At 40.7% G+C, this 19,754-nt stretch overlaps 1 protein-coding gene across 1 annotated transcript in view; it reads left to right on the forward strand.

Moving 5' to 3' along the window:
• The window catches only part of TAFA3 (TAFA chemokine like family member 3), a 79,288-nt gene that overhangs the window by 56,897 nt on the left and 2,637 nt on the right, over positions 1-19,754 (forward strand). The window contains exons 3-4 of the mRNA XM_056844511.1: positions 13,545-13,694; positions 17,278-17,402. Of these exons, the coding sequence (XP_056700489.1) occupies positions 13,545-13,694; positions 17,278-17,402 (275 nt within the window). The remainder of the gene's footprint in view (positions 1-13,544; positions 13,695-17,277; positions 17,403-19,754) is intronic.

The raw sequence follows: 19,754 nt of genomic DNA on the forward strand, positions 1-19,754 counted from the left end.
GTTATGACAGTATATAAAGACCTATTATTATAATCATTGTTTAAAAAACATAAATCTATAATTCATTAACTATACCTTTAAAATCCGTTTTTGCCAATTTATCCCAATATGCGGCGGCCTTTGACGATATTTGTTTAAATTCATCCATATCTTTACCATGTAAAGAATCTGTAATTTTGGCCATCCACATATACATCCAAAGCTTTTCTCTCCACTCTTTGATTGAAGGTTTATTTAGTTGCTTCCATTTCTTAGCAATTATAATCCTGGCTGCAGCAAAACTATATTGGCATATGACTATCAGCATAATCTATATTCATATCGGGAATACCCAATAAACAAAAGGCAGGATTTTTTTTATTTTTGACTTAATCAAATTGTTAGTTTCCTTTAGAACTAACTGCCAAAATCTCTTGAGTTTTTTGCAAAACCACCAAACATGCATAAATGTACCTATCTCTGTTCCGCACTTCAACAAAGACCCTCCTCCTCTTTTTTCATTTTACTTAATAATACTGGGGTTATATACCATCTATAAAACATTTTATATAAATTTTCTCTTATTTCATTAGTAATAGTAAATTTAAATTCCTTCTTCCACAAATTTTCCCATATTTCCAAATCTATATTATAACCTAGTTCCCTCATCCATTTCACCATCACTGGTTTAATCCTTTCCTGTTCTAGATTCATTTCTATCATTAGTTTATAAACCCGTCCTATCAGTCCTTTATTTCCCTTAGTTAATATAATCTCAGATTTAGTTTGATTAAAACCCATCTTGTTATCTTTGTTGAATATATCTCTTAATTTATAATACATAAACCAGTCTTTAATTTGAAGCTCTTCTCTAGTTTTCAACATCCATATCCAATCTCTATATTCTATCAATTCTCTATATATATTACTATCCAAATTTAGATGTACACCCCTTCTCATATAGGCTTCTATGGGATTAATCCAGCCGAGAGTTTTATTTTCCAGGAAAGCTTTATATTTATTCCATGTTTGCAATAAACTTTTCCTAATAATATGGGAATTAAAATCTTTATTTACTTTCTCCTTTTCATACCATAAATATGCATGCCACCCAAATCATAAATTAAATCCCTCTAATTCCAATAATTTCGGATTCTCTAATAGAATCCAATTTTTTATCCAGGTGAAGCAAGCTGCTTGATAGTACATTCTCAACTGTTTCTTTCAATTCCACTAAATTATTATATGCTATCCTATGTCTTTCTTTACCCCAGAGAAAACTTAAAATATCTTTCTTCCAGTTTTTAAATATCTGTGCGCCTTTCACTATTGGTAGGTTTTGAAACAAAAAGAGCATTTTAGGTAATAACATCATTTTAATTACTGAAATTCGTCCCCACAATGATGATGGTATTTTTCCCCAAGTTTTTAAATCTTTTGCTATCTGTTGCCATTGATTTACATAATTATTTTGAAATAAATTGAGATTATTATTTGATATCCATATACCTAAATATGTTCAATGTTAAATCCTGTTTTTTTAGTCAGTATTTACTGTTGTGAAAGAGTCATATTTTTAACCAATATCTTAGTTTTATTTTTATTAACTTTAAAACCTGAAAGCTGTCCATAAACCTCCAAAATTTTATTCCAACTATCAATTTGCTCAATCGGATCAATCAAAAACATACTAAGTCATCTGCATATGCTTTAACTTTATATTGATTTCTCCCAATTCTTACACCGACAACTTCATCGTTTTGTCTTACATTTTTCAATAACATTTCTAATACCAAAATGAACAACAAGGGGGAAAGAGGACATCCGTGTCCAGCTGGCCGTCGGGGCAGGGAAAGCCGGCTCGCGCTGGAACGATGCAAGCCGGCTCTGTGCGCCCCGCCCGCCTCCCAGTGGGGAAAGCCGGCTTGCTGTTCCAGCATGCCCACCCAGCTCTGTGCGCCCTGGCGGGGCGCACAGAGCCGACTGGGCGCGCTGGAACGGGGCGCACAGAGCCGGCTTGCGTCGTTCCAGCACGCCCAGCCAGCTCTGTGCGCACATTCGCTCCATAACACGCACAGACATTTCCCCTCACTTTTGAGGAGGAAAAAAGTGCATGTTATAGAGCGAAAAATACGGTATGTATGGCTCACTCCTAGTGATACCTGAAACATTCATAGCCTCCTTAGAGAGGGTTCAATCTAAATTTTTGAGGACCATTCTCTAGCTTCCCCGATGTGTTTCTAATTCTATGGTTAGCTTGGAAACAGGGATGCTTAGAGTGGAGGATAGGATCTGCACGGCATCCATTACAAAGTGGCTCAAACTTAACAAAAACCCTCAGGGATTGTCGTCATTGATATTACACGACAAGTTTCAGTCGTCATGGCTTGCAAGTGTCCAAAGTAAATTAGCACAACTAGGTTTTTGTACCCACTCTATATTAGAGCGAAGCTTAGATCAGGCTATAACATCAGTTAAACAGAGAATTAAGGACATTGGATGACAATTAGACTTGACTAGAACACCATCCTTTATTGCCTCAGCCACAACTAGAAACCTGATGGCACCAGCCACATATTTGCTTTCCCTTGAAGCAAATAGACATAGAAGAGCATTCACACTTGCCAGATGCTCAGCATTACCCTCAGCCTTACTAGAGGGTCGTTACAAAAAAAAATCAAAGATTGTGTCTGTGTGGCAGTGGGTAAGTTGATACCATGGAACACATCTTACTCTTCTGCCGTCTTCATGAAAATGCTTCTGCTGAAATGATTTATCCATTGTTGGTAAGATTCCCAGGCCAGGACTCAGCAGATAGGGTCACGAAATTGTTAAGCGGCAAGAACCCTCAGGTTACAACTCAGGTTGCCAAATTCTGTGCTGTCTCTATGAAGCTTCGTAGACTCCTGCTAGAATGATGCTATTGGTATTTGTTGCACTTTTTTCTACTCCAAGTGTTCTTAAAATTTATATAAATATGTCTCATTTTTTTAAAATGCTCTTTTATATTGTCCATGCGAGGTTTATTGTTGTATAGTTTTTACTGGTCTGATTGACTGTACCAATAAATATTATTATTATTATTGTGCAAAGTAAAAGAAAAAGCCTTAAAGCAATTTCCCTATGAACAACTGGTATTTGGAAAAACAGCTATTTTAGTTTACTTTAAAAGCCTCAAAATGTAGACTGCCTTCTTAGACATGTGATTAATTCTAATCATTTGGTCTGTTAATCTGATGAAAGTGAAACATCTAGCCCGTAATCAGCTGACATGGTGAAGTCCTGGTACTTGGAAGCTACCAAAGGGAGTTTGTCATCTCTGGCTTTTGCTTCCTACTAGTTGTCAATAATTTTTAATTCCTTTGAAGCAAGAAGCTTTCATCTAGAGGTGCTCATTTGGGATACAGGAAGAGATCCACCTTTTCTGCCATTACTTTCTGCCTTAAGTGAATGTCGTGTTTTCTTCATGACAGCCCTGATCTAACAGGGCTATACTTACAAATGGAGTCTATGCTTTGAAAGAGGAACTGAAAACATAATGGCTTGTTAATGTATATAATATATATAATATATAGCTAGATAATCAGCAACTCTGATTCAAGGACGTGAGCATTACACTAATAGGACATTGGCTATTATGTTAGCATGATGATCACTTAACAGCTTTCTTGCTGGTTTTTGACCCTTATTCCTGTTAAGGCTTGTCATGGGGAGAAATGGCAGTCTAGCTGATTGAACTGTGCTTTGGACTGAGAGGTTTTGTTTGTCGGTTGCTTTAGGCTTGAGCCCAGTTGGTTAATTTATTCATTTATTGACCTGCATCATCTGTTCTGAACACATCTGCTTAATTTGCTTCTCTCAGAAGGGAGACAATTTTTTTAGGTGCATCTGAACTGTAATACAAAAATTGTCAAGCAGAAATTTGATCACTCATTTTCAGTTTTAGCGTGGTATAGTGATTAAAAGTGGTAGACTCTAATCTGGAGAAATGGGTTTGATTCCCCACTCCTCCACGAGTGGCGGACTCTGATCTGGTGAACCAGGTTGGTTTCCCCACTCCTTCACATAAAGCCAGCTGGGTGACCTTGGGCCAGTCACAGATCTGTCTCAACTCTCTCAGCCCCACCTATCTCACAAGGTGTCTGTTGTGGGGAGAGGAAGAGAAGGAGATTGTAAGCTGGTTTGATTCTCCTTTTAAAAAAGGTAGAGAAAGTTGGCATATAAAACCAACTCTTCTTCTTCATTATAGCTATCTTCTTTGGAGCAAGATGGTTGGTTCCTTGATGTTTGCTGTCCTTGTTTCCAGGTGGGCTGAGTTTCCAGGTTTTTTCATGTGGTGGTATCTTATGAATCTAGTAGGACCAGCTACAAATCTGCATCACCAAGACTAGAGCTTATTTGTCCAAGAAAATTGTCCAAAATATGATGTACAAATATGTCCAGTGTACGACTATGAAGGAAAGGCATGTAGATGTGGACAAACATGATCATAATAATAACAACTAGAGATGCAGGAGGGGCTGTGACTCAGTGATAGAACTCATCTTGCATGCAGAAGATTCCAGGTTCAATCCCTGGCATGTCTGGTTTAAAGAATCTCCGAAAGCATATACTAGGAATGGTCTTGCTCTGCCTGAGACCTCAAAGAGTTACTGTCAGTCAAAATAACAATATTGATCTAGACCAATGGCCATATAAGGCAGTTTCATGTGTAAAATTACATTTTTAAAAAGAAAATTGAGGTTCATAGGTACTAGATTTTGCACAAAATTTTGTACACATGTATTTGCAGATAATGAACAACCTTATCAGACTTAAGTTTAAAGAGATAATGTAGCACTGTTTCACACATTTCAAAATTAGTATGCATGCATCTGTAAGTCATATATATCTATGAGGTATGCTGTCTTTTGTGAGTTCTAATTTTCACTGCATGCACAGGCTATGGGGAGATAAGGAGTTGGACCCCGCCAAAGATTTCTATGCATCCTAGAGGTCTTTCAGAAAGGTACTAAAACTGACAATGCTGGCAATTTGCTCTTAGTTAAACTTATCGTATCTCAGCTGGCATTTCCACTTGTGCAAGACACTGTGGAAGTAATAACTTGAGGAAAGGGATCAAAAGGCATTGCAGTATATTTAGGGCTGTTGCTTGCACAACAGGGGAGAAATAGCAGCTTGTACCAAGAGGTGGATAGGGGACGTCAGTCTTTGGGCCTTCAGATGTTGTTGCTTTCATTCTAATATCAGTTTCTAGTGCTGCAGTTCTTTAGTGATGTAGATATTTCTAAATTAAAGAAAGGGCTTACATGTGGATCCTTAGTTCTAACCAAAAATTGATTAACTAAAGAGAGAAGAGCAATAGCAGTATACGCTTTTCTTCCCTAAGGACATGGAGGTACTGTGCTAACTACTGAATAGCTGCATAATATTGATTATCTCCAAATTAGGCTGCAGAAGTTGAACGGTGCACATATGCTCCCCGCCCCCAGGACTTAAATTCTTTTTTCATTTGGTTTTAGTGACATGCAGCCATGCTTGGAAATTCTTGCAAGCTAGTAGTAATGGGTTGTGTGAGTAGCTGTGTTCAAATAATAGCAGTTGGAATAGGAGGATATCTCCAGCTAGTACCTGGAGGCTGGCAACCCTAATACCAAGGGAGTAGAAAAATCTTCAATAACATGCTAACAGGTAGTGAAGGAATTAGGTAGTGAAGGAATTGAAAACAAGGCTGATGAGTAAAACACTTATATGCGCTAGGCCCAGAAAAGCTTGCAGGAGTTTGCGCTTTTTCTGAAACAAAAATAAAAGACCAGGAGAACCTGTAGCATAAGCAAGAAGATCGGTGAATGAAGTGCTAGTGTACATGCTGAAGACCGGAATGATTTGGGGTAACATGGGTATTTTGCAAATACTTAACATTCATGATGATTTTTAGTAAGGAAGATATAAAGCGCAGGTCACACAAAAATCCTGTGGATTTTGCACATATTCATCTATTTATGCTTTCTCCCCATCTCTTGTTAGTTTTGTATCATGGAACACAGTTTTTGAATTTACATGTTTCCAGTTTCTTCACAATTCTACAAATAAGTACAGATATCAAAGTAGATGAATCTGAGATTAATGTTTAAGAGCCTTCATGTAGCAGATTTTGGCACAGTGTGCCTGTTCAATAATAAGATATGTCAGCACCAGTTCCTCTTATTATTTTTCTTTTCTAGCAGGTTGTCCTTCATGTCCTGGTCCTTCTGTGCACGAGCTTTCTTCTTCTGGAATTGAGGATTTATTTGCTTTTTGTAACTGCACCCGTGTACACTCCAATCATTGTTATGCAAAGTGTTACAAGGGAGGACAAACCTGTCTTTGTAGAATTGTGAAGAAACTGGAAACATGTAAATTCAAAAACTGTGTTCCATGATACAAAACTAACAAGAGATGGGGAGAAAGCATAAATAGATGAATATGTGCAAATTAAGCTTTAAAGACTTTAACAAGAAACATTTAAGTAACAGAGAACAAAGCAATTGGGTACCCGTAAGCTAATTTAACTTTGTAAAAAAAAGGGAACAAATTCTGAGACGAGTGGCATGGATGGGAAAATATTGTAAAATAATTGTTCAAATATAAGCAACAAAATTGTGAGGGACTTAGTACCTCTCTATTAAAGTACTACATGAAAAAACAAAGACATCATGTGCTTTATGGAGTTCTGTTGGTGACAGAAGATGGAATGGAGTGCTGTTGGCTGTACCATCTTCTTGCATTATAATTCAATTACAGATTGTGCAAAAATGAGCTGGTGCGGATATGCGTGATCTAACACATGAATTTATAACAGTTTCCAGTGTGCCAAGTGACACTTGGCAGACACTTAATGACAATTAACACCACACATATCTTACAACACGCCCCTCTTCCTCAGGAGGTGAGAAGTTTCTTTGGATGGGAGAATGCTAATGGCATGGTTGCCATTATTTACAAAAATGCAAGCACAGTATATACATGGAGGCAAAGTGGAACTGGAAAAAGGCAGCAAATGCTGGGGAGGAGCCAGTGGTTATGGTGCATGTTGGCACCAACTATGTGGGGAAGTGTAATCTGGAGGTCTTGGAATCCAAATTTAGGTTCCTAGGCAGGAAGCTAAAAGCCAGGACTTCCAAGGTAGCTTTCTCTAAAATGGTACCTGTTCCATGCGCAGGACCAGCCAGGCCGGCACAGTTGGGGTGTCTCAATGCGTGGATGAGACGTTGGCGTAGGGAGGAGGGCTTTTGATTTGTTAGGAACTGGGCAACAATTTGGGACAATCTGGGCCTATTCAAAAGAGATGGGCTCCATTTGAATGGAACCAGGATGGAACCAGACTGCTGGCGCGTAACATAAAAAAGGTGACAGAGCAGATTTTAAAGAAACCTGGGGGAAAAGCCGACAGGAACTGAGAAGCATCCAGTTTGGGCAGACTCAATGTAAATGGACAAAGGGAAAATTGCTTCTGATTGCCCACACGAGAATGGGGTAGACATGAAAGGGGATGGTAAAGTAATGAGGGATAGCCATTTAAGGATGCCCAAGGACACATGCCAGGCAAGTTGAAAGAGAGAGACAGTGTGGAGGTGTTTCTATGCTATTGCTAGAAGCGTCCGAGCGAAAATGGGGGAGTTTAAAGTGCATGGTTTTAAGGGAAAACATAGATATAGTGAGCATTACAGAAACCTGGTGGAGGGGGGAGAACCAGTGGGATACAGTAATCCCTGGTTACAAACTCTATAGAAATGACAGAAAAGTGCGTATTGGAGGGGGGGTTGCTATGTATATCAAGGAAGGAATAGTGTCTAATAAACTAGAAACCATAAAAAGGGCAGACTTGTCCATAGAATCCTGTGGGTGACGATTCCAGGCCCCAAAGGTAATTTAGTACTGGGGATTCGGCCCCCTGACCCAAAGGCTCAGGGTGATCTAGACATGGAGAATGAAATCTGGGAAGCATGCAAAGGTGATGAAGTAGTAATAATGGGAGACTTTAACTACCCTTATATTGACTGGATAAATGCATGCTCCAGTCAAGCCAAAGACTGCTGCTATCGTACTGCCCTTGTACAAATCTATAGCGAGACCACACTTGGCATACTGTGTACAGTTCTGGTTACCACACCTAAAAAAGGATATTGCAGAGCTTGAGAAGGTGCAGAAAAGAGCAACTAAAATTATCAGGGGACTAGAGCAACTGCTCTATGAGGAACTTAGGGCAGTTTAGATTGGAAAGAATGTGGTTAAGGAGAGATATAATAGAGGTCTATAAAATTATGCGTGGTATGGAGTGAGTGGACAGGGAGAAGCTTTTCTCCCTCATAATACTAAAATGCGGGGTCATCTGCTGAAGCTGGAGAGGGAGAGATTCAAAACTGATAAAAAGAAGTATTTGTTCACGCAACACATCGTTAAACTGTGGAATTCCCTGCCCCAGGATGTGGTGATGACTGCCAACTTGGAAGGCTTTAAGAGGGGAGTGGACATGTTCATGGAGGAGAGGACTATTCATGGCTACTAGTAAAAATGGATACTAGTCATGATGCATACCTATTCTCTCCAGGATCAGAGGAGCATGCCTGTTATATTAGGTGCTGTGGAACACAGGCAGGATAATGCTGCTGCAGTCATCTTGTTTGCTGGCTTCCTAGAGGCACCTGATTGGCCACTGTGTGAACAGACTGCTGGACTTGATGGACTTTGGTCTGATCTGGCATGGCTTTTCTTATCTGCTTCCCCACATCAGATTGTAATCCAAATTACTAGGTATTTTCAGCTAACTCAGAGCTCTCTCTTCCCTTCTCTATGTGTTTCTCCTGTGTTTCTTCCAAAGTGCACAGGTACACTTCCTTTCAGCTTGGGAGTGTATCACTTTCTCCAAGCACTATTGGGTTATACCCCGCCTGTCAAGCTCTGATGGATGTTTCCACCATGTCAGGAAACCATTACTAAACACATTTGTAAAGCATCTATCTGCCATTGTAGGCTATTTCCCAATCATTTGTTTAACACCAAAGTGAAGAATTGTATATAAAATATGCTTGTCTGCTTAGATTCAACAGCCAAGCAAGGCATGTTTAGACACTGAAGCAAAAGGAGGAAAATGATATAATATAGCACCTGCTTTTTACAGGTAGACCATACCAGAGAAATTTTCACCTGTTTTGTTTTTCTTCATGGACTCAAGTAATCTGACATACAGGTTTTCAGTTCCCAGAGTCTTCTTGTGCTCTAGATAGGGAATGGATGCTCTTTTGTAGTGCTTTCACGAAAGAATTTTGTGCTTCAAAGGATGGGCCCTACCTGTTCAAGTTCCCTTTTGTCCACCATGAAAGCAGCAACCATCTCCGAGCTCTGCTTACATTCTTCTTTTGTGGGTTCTTTTGTTCCCTTGCCCCACAGTTTTTATTTTATTTTAGGAAATGTTCTTCTCATTGAATTGTCCATGCACCATTGGCACAGCTGGTAATTTTTTAAAAGTGCTGTGGCTCTGGTAAGAAATCCCAATTACACTACCTATGAGGGCAGCCTTATTTGTCTTGGGGAAGACTGCAATGCTCTTCATAGCCAAAAATTATTATCTTTTCAGCCTTCAGTGTGTCTTCTGGTGTTCAAATTTGGGGATCTATGTAGGAAGGGGGAATTTAATGTGGACTCATTCTTTGGACCATGGTAATGCTTCAGCTGAATCTTTTTATAACCTACCAGAACATTAAGTGCCAAGGACAGGTTTTTCTGAAAGATGCCTTCAAAGAAAATTGATATTTTCTTTGAAGGAAAGAAGAGAGCCAGCATGGTATAGTGGTTAAAGTGTTAGACTAGGATCTGGGAAATAAAGTTCCCTACTCAGGGAAGCTTGTGGGTGACCTTGGGTCAGTCACACACTCCTATCCTAATCTACCTCACAGGGTTGTTGTGAGGATAAAATGGAAGAGAGAACCATGTAAGTTGCTTTGGGTCCCCATTTCGGGGGTGGGGAAGGCTGGATATAAATAAAGTAAAACAAAAATATATTTCTGTAAATGTAGTGGAAAGGGGAAGAAGCATTCCCAGCCTTGGGAAGCATGTAGAGTGCTTTTCCTGGTGGTCCCTCCCTTTCTAAACCCCTTCTTTTATTAAAAAACCCCCCAATGCTACCACCACTTCAGCATTTTAGTAAGGGAGGGTGAAGATATCCAATACATAACTTCACGTATTAAAGGCTATTAAAGGTTCCTGTTCTATAAGAGACCTAGTCTGCAATCCTAAAGGGGGGGAGCGAAGCCCATGTAACCTGGGATAAAGGGGCATTTGCGCTGTCATGGGTGGCATTTACACTGGCGCTGGGACGCAACACAGTGGGGCGCCGGTGCTGCCTCCTGGCAGCATTCCAGCAGTGCAAGTCCCCGCACTGGCTTCCTGGGAGGCATTCCCAGGGTGTTCCTGGGGGCGGAACTGCCTTTAGGCAGCTTCCTAACCCCTTCCACCCCAGGAACATTCCTTCTCACAGCGGTGTGGCTACACCACCTTTTTTTGGTGGCCTAGCTCCATTGATTTCGATGGGGGATTTCCAGGTAAGTTTTATTTGTTTTGTATGTTCATTTTTGGTTTGCGGCCGGGAATCCTCTGTGGATGCGGCGTGGATGCGCCGCTCCTGGCCACAGTCAAACTACCCCCCCCCGGATTGATCTGAAAGAATCCCAATATTTATTTATTTTTATTTAAAACATTTCTATGTCATCTTTCCACCCAAATAGGGTGTTCAAGGTGGCTAACGTTAAAACAGCATTTAAAATAAGGTATATATAAAATATTTGAATTGCTTAAATTATTTAAGCAATTCAATGAAAACATATAAACACACATAACACAACCAGAGAGGAGGGGCAATAATAGCTATTGGGGGTATGCCAAATGAAACAAAAAAGTCTTTATCTGCTGGTGGAAGACAACGATAGAGGGTTATGAATTTTATGTGAGTGGTTAGAATCGTCCCTTTTTCTCAAGCTGTTTCCCAAATGGCTTCAATATCATGCAGTCTTCTCTAACCAAAGAAGCCGCCAGGAGTATAAGCCCATCTGACTACTGGAAGAGCAAAACTTCAGTGAGTAAGAGGAATAAAGTCTTCCGTTTCAATTGGCAAGTTTATGTTTTTTAGCCAGTGAAAGAAAGCCAATCACAGTTAGTAAGACCCAAGTTAATTTTAAGCCAAGCACTTATGTGGGCTACAAGTGATGGAGACAGTTGATGGAGACAGATAATTGTCCATTTGTCAAGAGAAATCCTTCCAGCAGGCTTAACTGGAAAGGACTGCTAAGTAAAACTGCACAGGCTACATATCATTAAGTAGGTTTTCTTGACAAAGTAGAAGACAGATAACCAAGTTCACATTCTCCTACCTCCTCCCGTTGCACGTAAGTGCCATTAAGGGTTTCCTGGTTACTCCAGTTTGCTGTGACATCTGAAAGCAGGTGGCTGGGAAAATTGGAGTGTTTCTTCCCAGCAAACCAGTATTCTAAACCATGGCTTGTCAGACAGAAACAAACTCCTCTTTGTTCAGGCATTTGCATTTGGTTGTCACAGCATACTGGAATTTAAATGAAGGCTTCTGAAACCAGAAAACCTGCAGTTGTTTTCCACAAATGAGGGGAGAAGCAAAGGAGCATGCAAGCATGGCTCCAAGCTCATTATGAACAAACAAAGGTTTTGTCATGATAGCTGAATGTAGCCCTAACCAGCTCTCTGGCTACATTTCTAGTAATTTCTGGAAATTGCTTAGCACAGATACCGAATCCAGATGACCAGTCAAAGAATACTAATTACTGTTAAACTGCCTATGTCTTTTTAACTGAGGCAAGTGAAATGTGTTGAATTTGGGTTAAGGGGAAAGAAGGCAATTAAGAGGAGACATGATAGAGGTCTATAAAATTATGCATGGTATGGAGAGAGTGGACAGGGAGAATCTTTTCTCCCTCTCATAAAACTAGAATGTGGGGTCATCTGTTCAAGCTGGAGGGTGAGAGATTCAAAACAGAAAAAAGGAAGTATTTCTTCACACAACACATAGTTAAATTGTGGAACTCCATGCCCCAGATGTGATGATGGCTGCCAACTTTGAAGGCTTTAAGAGGGGAGTGGACATGTTCATGGAAGATAGGGCTATCCATGGCTACTAGTCAAAATGGATACTAGTCATGATGCATACCTATTGTGTCCATTATCAGAGGAGCATGCCTGTTCTATTAGGTGCTGTGGAACACAGGCAGGATGGTTCTGCTGCAGTCGTCTTGTTTGTGGGCTTCCTAGAGGCACCTGGTTGGCCACTGTGTGAACAGATGGCTGGACTTGATGGGCCTTGGTCTGATCCAGCATGGCTTTTCCTATGTTCTTATGGGTATTTGCAGATCTGCAAGGCATAGGCTACAATATTTTGAGGTAAATAGCTCCTTAAATTGAAACAGGTGGCCAGTGAATGATGTTCGTATTGTGAGATGCAAAGGTAATTGCCTAAATGGAAGATGCCATCGCTCTAATGAAATCCTTGAGTTAACTCAGATGGGAATCCTTTCCCCCCCTCAAGTACTAACCTTAGGACTGTTTTGTTTAGTATTTTTGTTGGCAACTTTAGTGAGAGAAGTAAGAATGTGTTAATGAACGACACTAAACTGTGAAGAACTTTCAGTTCAGTTGAGAATTGGGGAAGTATACATAATAAATGGGATGATTCATGATCTGGAGAAACAGAAAGGGAGAGGGATTTAATAGTGCAAAGTGCAGTGCTTTAAGCTTGGGACACTTTTGTTACCTGCTAGAAATATACGAGCTGAGAATGCTAGAGGATCATAGGTTAAATTGTGTGACATCTATCATCCGCCAGCGTTATGTATTCATTAGGAAGGTGGGTATACTGTTAGATGCAGTAGCCAAATCATTGGCAGTTAGGGACAGGAAGATCTTAATTTTCAAAACCTCATTTGGAATACCGAGTACTGTTTTGGTTATCTGTGTTCAAAGCGTTGAGACAAGTGCACGAGAAAGCAAATGGAATAGTGAAGGAGAAAGTGTATGCAAGATCAGCTTTCAGCTAGACCTGGGCCACAAGCATCGTAACTCTAACTTCAGCTTGATTCCTTTTGCTTCCAGTTCCTTGCGGTACAATATTTCTGTGTGCCTAGCCATAGCAGAATTACAAAATGAGCTGTTAGTGCATGGTTCAACTCATCTGCAGAGAGTATATGTCATTTTATCTTTCTGTAACTTTTACCACATGATATCCAGGTTGCTGGTGTACTTGTGGAAATTATGGTAAGAAGATTTTACCTTACCTATTTTTAAATTTTATTTCCAAGCACTAGCTGCACTTTCAGAGTCAAATGACCACCAGTTGCCTAATGGGAATATATGAACAGTGAGATAAATTGCTCTGTTCTATGCCCAGGTCTTTCTTTTAAAGCTATTTTTACCATGCTTTGTGTGATACTTGGTGCTGTGACATATGCACATTATGCCAGCTAACTGTCATGGCGCTGTGTAATTTACCATGCTTTCCTTCTCTGCAGTGCACATAGAGCCTGGCACATGTGAAGTCATTGCTGCCCACAGATGCTGCAATAAGAACAAGATTGAAGAGCGCTCACAGACGGTGAAATGTTCCTGCTTCCCAGGTCAGGTGGCTGGGACAACGCATGCTGCTCCTTCATGTGTGGATGGTGAGTATGCGGGGCCCCAGTAGACTGAGCATTGGGGTATAGGGACGGATGAAAAAATCCACTCATTGCTCTGCAACCTTTAACTCTGGATATGCCTCAAGGGAGACATATATCAACATCATATTTTGTTATAGTAGTTTAATTAAACCCCAGGGCTGAGCTGAACAGAAGACTGAGAGGTGACACGATAACCATCTTCAAGCACTTGAAGGGCTGTCATATAGAGGGTGGTGCTGAGTTGGTGGTGCTCTGAGGCACCTACCGAGGATGCGCTTGGTACTTTGCTAGTCAGTCAGCTGTTAGGAATGACCCTAAACTCCTTTTTTCTGCCCTGTTGTGTTCAAGAACTCTCAGGTACCACATTGGGTGTCATTGCTTTAGGAAAATTAGGATTCTACATTAGGTGTTAACAGTTCTTAATATGCTCACAGCATGCATATCCTTAGATTTCCCCCCACACATGATTCTATAAAATGTTAAGGTTACTATCTACTTGCTTGGCTATCAAATGCCTAACTCCAACAGGTTCTTGTCATTTTGGGAATGAGCCCAAACTCCATACTAAAATGATCAGTCTAGCTCCTGGTGATGCCCTGGGAGATTGCCTTTATTCTTTCCTGCACCTTCATTGCTTATGGTTCATCTGTTTCTTCTGGCTTAAAAATTGAGCCCACTAGCTCTGCGGTGACCTTATTAATACTGGGAAAGGAACCAGTAGTGAGATAAAAAGCACTCAGCACTGATCTGCCATCCTGTCAGCTAGGTACCTAGTACAGTAGAATATGGGCAGCATTCTTAGGGTCCCACCGCAGTTCTCGTAGATCAAAAGAAAATTGGTATACTAAACCCATAACCCTAACCTCAGATGCTGTCCTTCCATTCTACCTGGCAATGCAGTTTATAGGAAATGTAGGATGAGGAACCCCAGCATGTACAAAATGGAAGGGATGGGCTATAGAAGGAATCTGCTGGTGATATTTCAAGATTTTGTACTGTTGTGGATTTTTGTGTATTGTTTAATTGCTTAAAGCAGCGCAATTAATCAGATCCCTGATTACTCTGGAAGCATTCCATAGATTTTTTAAAATAAAAGGCTTGTGGATTGAAGTTTTAATCAGTTGACATGTCGGATTTGGAACTCAGAAGCAATTTAGTGACCTTGTCTCAATGTTTGTTAAATTAACTCTGGGAGAGGTGCTTACTTCTGGGCCTTTCTCTTCTTTGCTGTTGGTTTGGCACAAAGTGGTCTAGATTGCCTGGTCCAGAAGTTCTGCCATTTTTTTTTTTTACATAGAGGAGCCCAATACTGCAAAGGACGTGCTGAACACATAAATAAGAACATGCCGTCTAATCACCTGTGCAAAGCACCAAAAAAGAAAGAAAGAAAAAAACCCTCCTCGCAGCCCATCTATTTTTTATTGAGCGCTGTCATTCTGGATCTATCTGAAGTGGCTGGAAGCCTCTGCTGGTGCATTATTGATTGGCTTGGCAGCTTGGCTAGTGCAAATGGATTTGAGCATGATGCCAAGAAACTACTTAAAAAACACAGGGTACAATTCCCATGGAAGACTGCATCCCGAGCTGCTTCACAAAGGTATTTCCTTCTGTGTGAGCAAAACAGTTTCCGTGAAATCACCTGCTGAAACTTCACTGAAATTATCATGTAGGCATGAGAGAAAAACCTAGGCACACGGTTCTTAAAGGCAATTGAGTTACCACAACAAGTAAAATACAGAGTGGGGAGGGACCTGATAGAGAGTTAATGCATGAAACGTAATTTGTAATATGGCGAAAGCCTTCTTGTTACCCATATGGCAAATCACTCCATGGGTTTGGGAGACTGGGGTTTCATGGAATGCTCTGAAGCACCCTTACTGCTATGGTGAAAGGTGTCAACAGTTAAGCCATTCATCTTCCATAAAGGAAGTGAAATACTCTTTTAAATGAAAGAAGAACTTCATGCAGGGCATATGAGAGGTACATGCTGTTGGCATTAAGAGGAAATAGGTGCACGAGTGCTGGATGCCTGGGACGCTGAAGGTCTGCTTCAAACAGGGCATTTTCTCTGTTCATGGTGACTTCCAGGCAGAGGCGCAAAATAATCAGGTGACCAGGGTTGAAATTGAGCTTGACAGGTTGAGTGAACTCAGTGTGTGTTGCTCATATCTCCTACAGGCCAGTGGGCAGAATGCAGGCTGGGTTCTTTTTTCTCATGTTTGATCTTCTATCTATATATCTAATTCCCAAGTGTGCCCCCTATCTACAGATGGAAGCATACTTATCCCAAACAAATGTTTCAACAGGCTTGGGGGACTCCCTAGGTCTGCAGAAAAAGCTGACATTTTTTAAAAAACAGGAGGGGGTTAAATTCTCCCCCAAATAAAAAGTATTCTCTGCGCAAGTGCAGAGAACGCACTTACTTCAGGCTGTTGGCAGTGCAGCCGGTGGCGGCGGTGGCTCCCGGGGGGGCCTCAGCACACCTGCCCCGAGCAGTCCAGGCGAGCTGCTGAGAAGGAGGGTGTAGGGGGAAGGCTTTGTGTGCCCATCTGAACTACTCCAGGTGAGCCTCTGAGAGAGAAAGAGAGTGGGGGGGGGGAGCCTCAACACGCTGTTGGGAAGGAGGGAGAAGCCTCGGCATCCCATTGAGAGGGGAGAAGCCTCAGCGCACCACTGAAGGGAAGGGAGAGTGGGAGGGACCTCGCCGTGCTGCTGGAAGGAGGGAACATCTGCCCACCTATCTCTGCAAGTTTCTTCCGTGTCTCCTATTGTGGTTTCTATGACCAGAAAGAACTGGCTTTTTATGTGAAAAGCAGGCCTTAGACCCCAAAACCTTAACAAACAGAGCTTCTTAAAAGGATGGCAGAAGTTGTTTGCACTTGGTCTGTGGTCTTGTCTGTAGGTGTAACAGTGAAGTCTTCATTCTGTGAGACACCTCTTCCCAGCAATTTCAACCTTGCTTTAAGCTTCATTTCCCCCTTAGTAAAGACATTGCAGCTGCCTCATTGTAATTCATAGTTTCTGAATTTGGAAGAGTTTGAATGAGTGCTCTCATAATTTTGGTCTTGTTGTCATAAAGATTGTCTTTCTCATGGCTCTGTCCTCAGAGTATGCCAGCATCCTTCTGCTGATTGGCATGGTTGGCCCTAGATGACTGATAAAGTAAGTTTTGGGACTGCGCTGTTGGATCACTTTCCAGCCACTGAAACTCTGATGCTCTCCTGAAAAAGGCTCCCCTTTACTATGATTGTATCCCCCACCACCACGCTCACACATTTAAAGATGAATAAAACTCTCTGAACAATTCCTAGAGATAGATGATTCTAGAGATAGATGATCTGGAAAACATGAATCGCAACTTTGATAATTCCATGCTTGTCTAGTATTGTATCTGCTATAGCATCAATTCATTGATAATTTTATGAAATGTTGAATCTTTAGGTTTTCTACCCCACACCTCTACTTCTGATTGCTGCCCCAGAATGGATTATCTATGTAAACTGTTGCATATAGTCTCATCTGAGGAGACAAAAACTCTAGAGACCAGAATGTTTTCCCATCGTGTCTTTTCTTTGCCCACCCCCAGCCTCAATAGTGGTCCAGAAGTGGTGGTGCCAAATGCAGCCATGCCTAGAAGGAGAGGAGTGTAAAGTGCTACCAGATTCATCTGGATGGAGCTGCAGTAGTGGCAACAAAGTGAAAACAACTAAGGTATTTCTTTATTGATTTCTCTTTGAAGCTGTGTTAATCCAAACTGAGCAAGAGAGAAGGTTAAGTCACACAACCTCTTGTTCCCCCCCTCTACAGGATATTTTTGTAATCTTTTTTTTTTTAATGAGATTTTGTGAATGGGGAATGCAGGGCATTGGATTAGTTCACCACCTTGTACTTGATAGCTCCAAAAAAGAAAAACCAGACTTGCTGGGCACATGGTAATCCAAGAGCCTCAATATATGTCTTCTGAGATACAAAAATCAGTTTGTTATGAAAAGAAAGGACTCACAGAGTAGTCAAGAATCAATTGAAACAAGGGACCCGTTGGAATTGCCTGATGTAAATCTCAGTTGAACTTCAAACATGTAGGCAAACCTGCCAGTGCAGATTAGTTTGGCTCTAAGAGGCAAACATTTGATCTAGGCAGCTGCTGTTGTTTCTAAGAATGGTGGTCATGATAACAAACATGGAAAGACAAAACAGAAATGTTTCCATGTGAAGGTCTACAGTTTCTTATGCAATAGATACTTCAACAGGTAATTCAAAATGGCCTTGGATAAGGCAACCGTACAAAGGCAGCAGGAATTTCAAAAGGCATGAGTTGTTTCCTCTACTTCTCTATCATGTCTAAAGCTCCTCTGGAGGACTTTGGAAATCACCTTCCATGCCTTGGTTGGAGGCCTTTTAGGCTCTTGTTTAAAATATGCAATTAGACCCTTTTCATATTTTCAGCCAAAAATATTTTTACCAAAACCAATTTTGTTCAATACAGATTATTAATTTGCTTTTTGCTCATTCAAAACTGTGCCCATAATGAATGGTAATAAAAAAGTACATAGTAATAACAAAAGAAAATCTAGACAAGTAAAAGAAGTTGGGGGGGGGGAGTAAAGCATCTTTTTAAAAACAAGAAATCTCACCATTAATTTTCACAAAATTTATTATTTCAGGAGTAACTAATGGTTTTTGTAAACCATTGGAAATGGCTATTCTTACCTATTGAAGAGTTTCATTCAGTTATTGTGACCAGTTTTCTTCTAAATATCTTACACAGAATTCATGAGCCGAATTACCCAATAGTAAATGACACATGTACTGCTGATGAACAAATCAAAATAAACATGATCCCAGAGATGGAAATTTTTCTCTAGGACTTCTATTTTGGTAGGTCTCTAATAGGAGCAGCTCGTGTTAGAATCAGGAAAGTTATCGATTGAAGCTCATCATCCCACTCTAGTTTTATAGTGACAGGTGCTGTTCCTATAAGACTTCTGCCAGTCACCTTCTGGTGCCATGGGTCTCTTTTCCTTAATCACGATCTAGCCAAAGTCTTTCCAGCTTGTCACTGCTCCTCCAGTTGGAGCAATCATCTGTGACAGAGAGCTACATGATTATTATTTTCATGGCTTGCTGAATACCCTGAAGAACAAGGTATAATTAAAATTTTATCAAACTCATTAGTAATTACATGTATGTCATGGTTAATCAGTTGCATAATTTTGTAATCATTGTTCATACAGTGGAGCGTAATTATTCTTCAGGCTTTGCTTCCTTCGTGCTTCCATCTCCTTTCCACACAAACACCCCATAAAATTATCCTGTAAAATAGCAATGTGTTGTTTTTTTCTTATCTTTATCTTCACAAATAGCATGTTTGCACTGAAAGTCCCCCCCTTCTGAATATGAGCGCAGCCTCAGTTGGCACAAGCATCCGAATGGTGATGAGTAATCATACCAGCTTCACACCATCAACTTTGTCTTATCTTCTGCCTGTTTTCATTTTGCGTATATACCATCTTTTATGAGCAGTGCTGCCTTTCCATCTTGGCAATAACATTTCTGGCCCGCAGCTACATTTATACATACCGTCCATCAGGAAAACACTTGACATTGTGGCACCTTGCTTAACCCATCTCTGACTTGGTCCATCAGTGAACAATCTGGAAACCAATTGCTTACAGCCAGTACTGAAACCAATGGAATGTTGCTTAGCTTGCGCTGAATGGGTCAACTTAGGGAAGCGCATTCACTTTATGAAAAGAGGGAAAGGCTCTAATGCTCAGTAGATAGAAGCAAAGGACATCATTCTGCTGTAAGGATGAAAAGAAAAGTCCAGTAATAAACAAGGTGAACAGATGGGCAAGGTATCCACCTAAGCCAGGATGTGCTCTTCAGTGACAAAGGAAAAAAATTGGTCATCACCATGGGGCTGCTTCTGTTCTATTCATTCTACTGACATCGAAGTGAACCTTCAGTGGTACACTAAGAAGTGCACCTTCAGTGGTACACTAAGAAGTGCACCCCATGTTACTTTTTGAAGATGGTGCTTTGACTTAAAAAGCACATAGA

The sequence above is a fragment of the Euleptes europaea genome, chromosome 2, assembly GCF_029931775.1.
Source record: "Euleptes europaea isolate rEulEur1 chromosome 2, rEulEur1.hap1, whole genome shotgun sequence".
In the NCBI taxonomy this organism is placed as follows: domain Eukaryota; kingdom Metazoa; phylum Chordata; class Lepidosauria; order Squamata; family Sphaerodactylidae; genus Euleptes; species Euleptes europaea.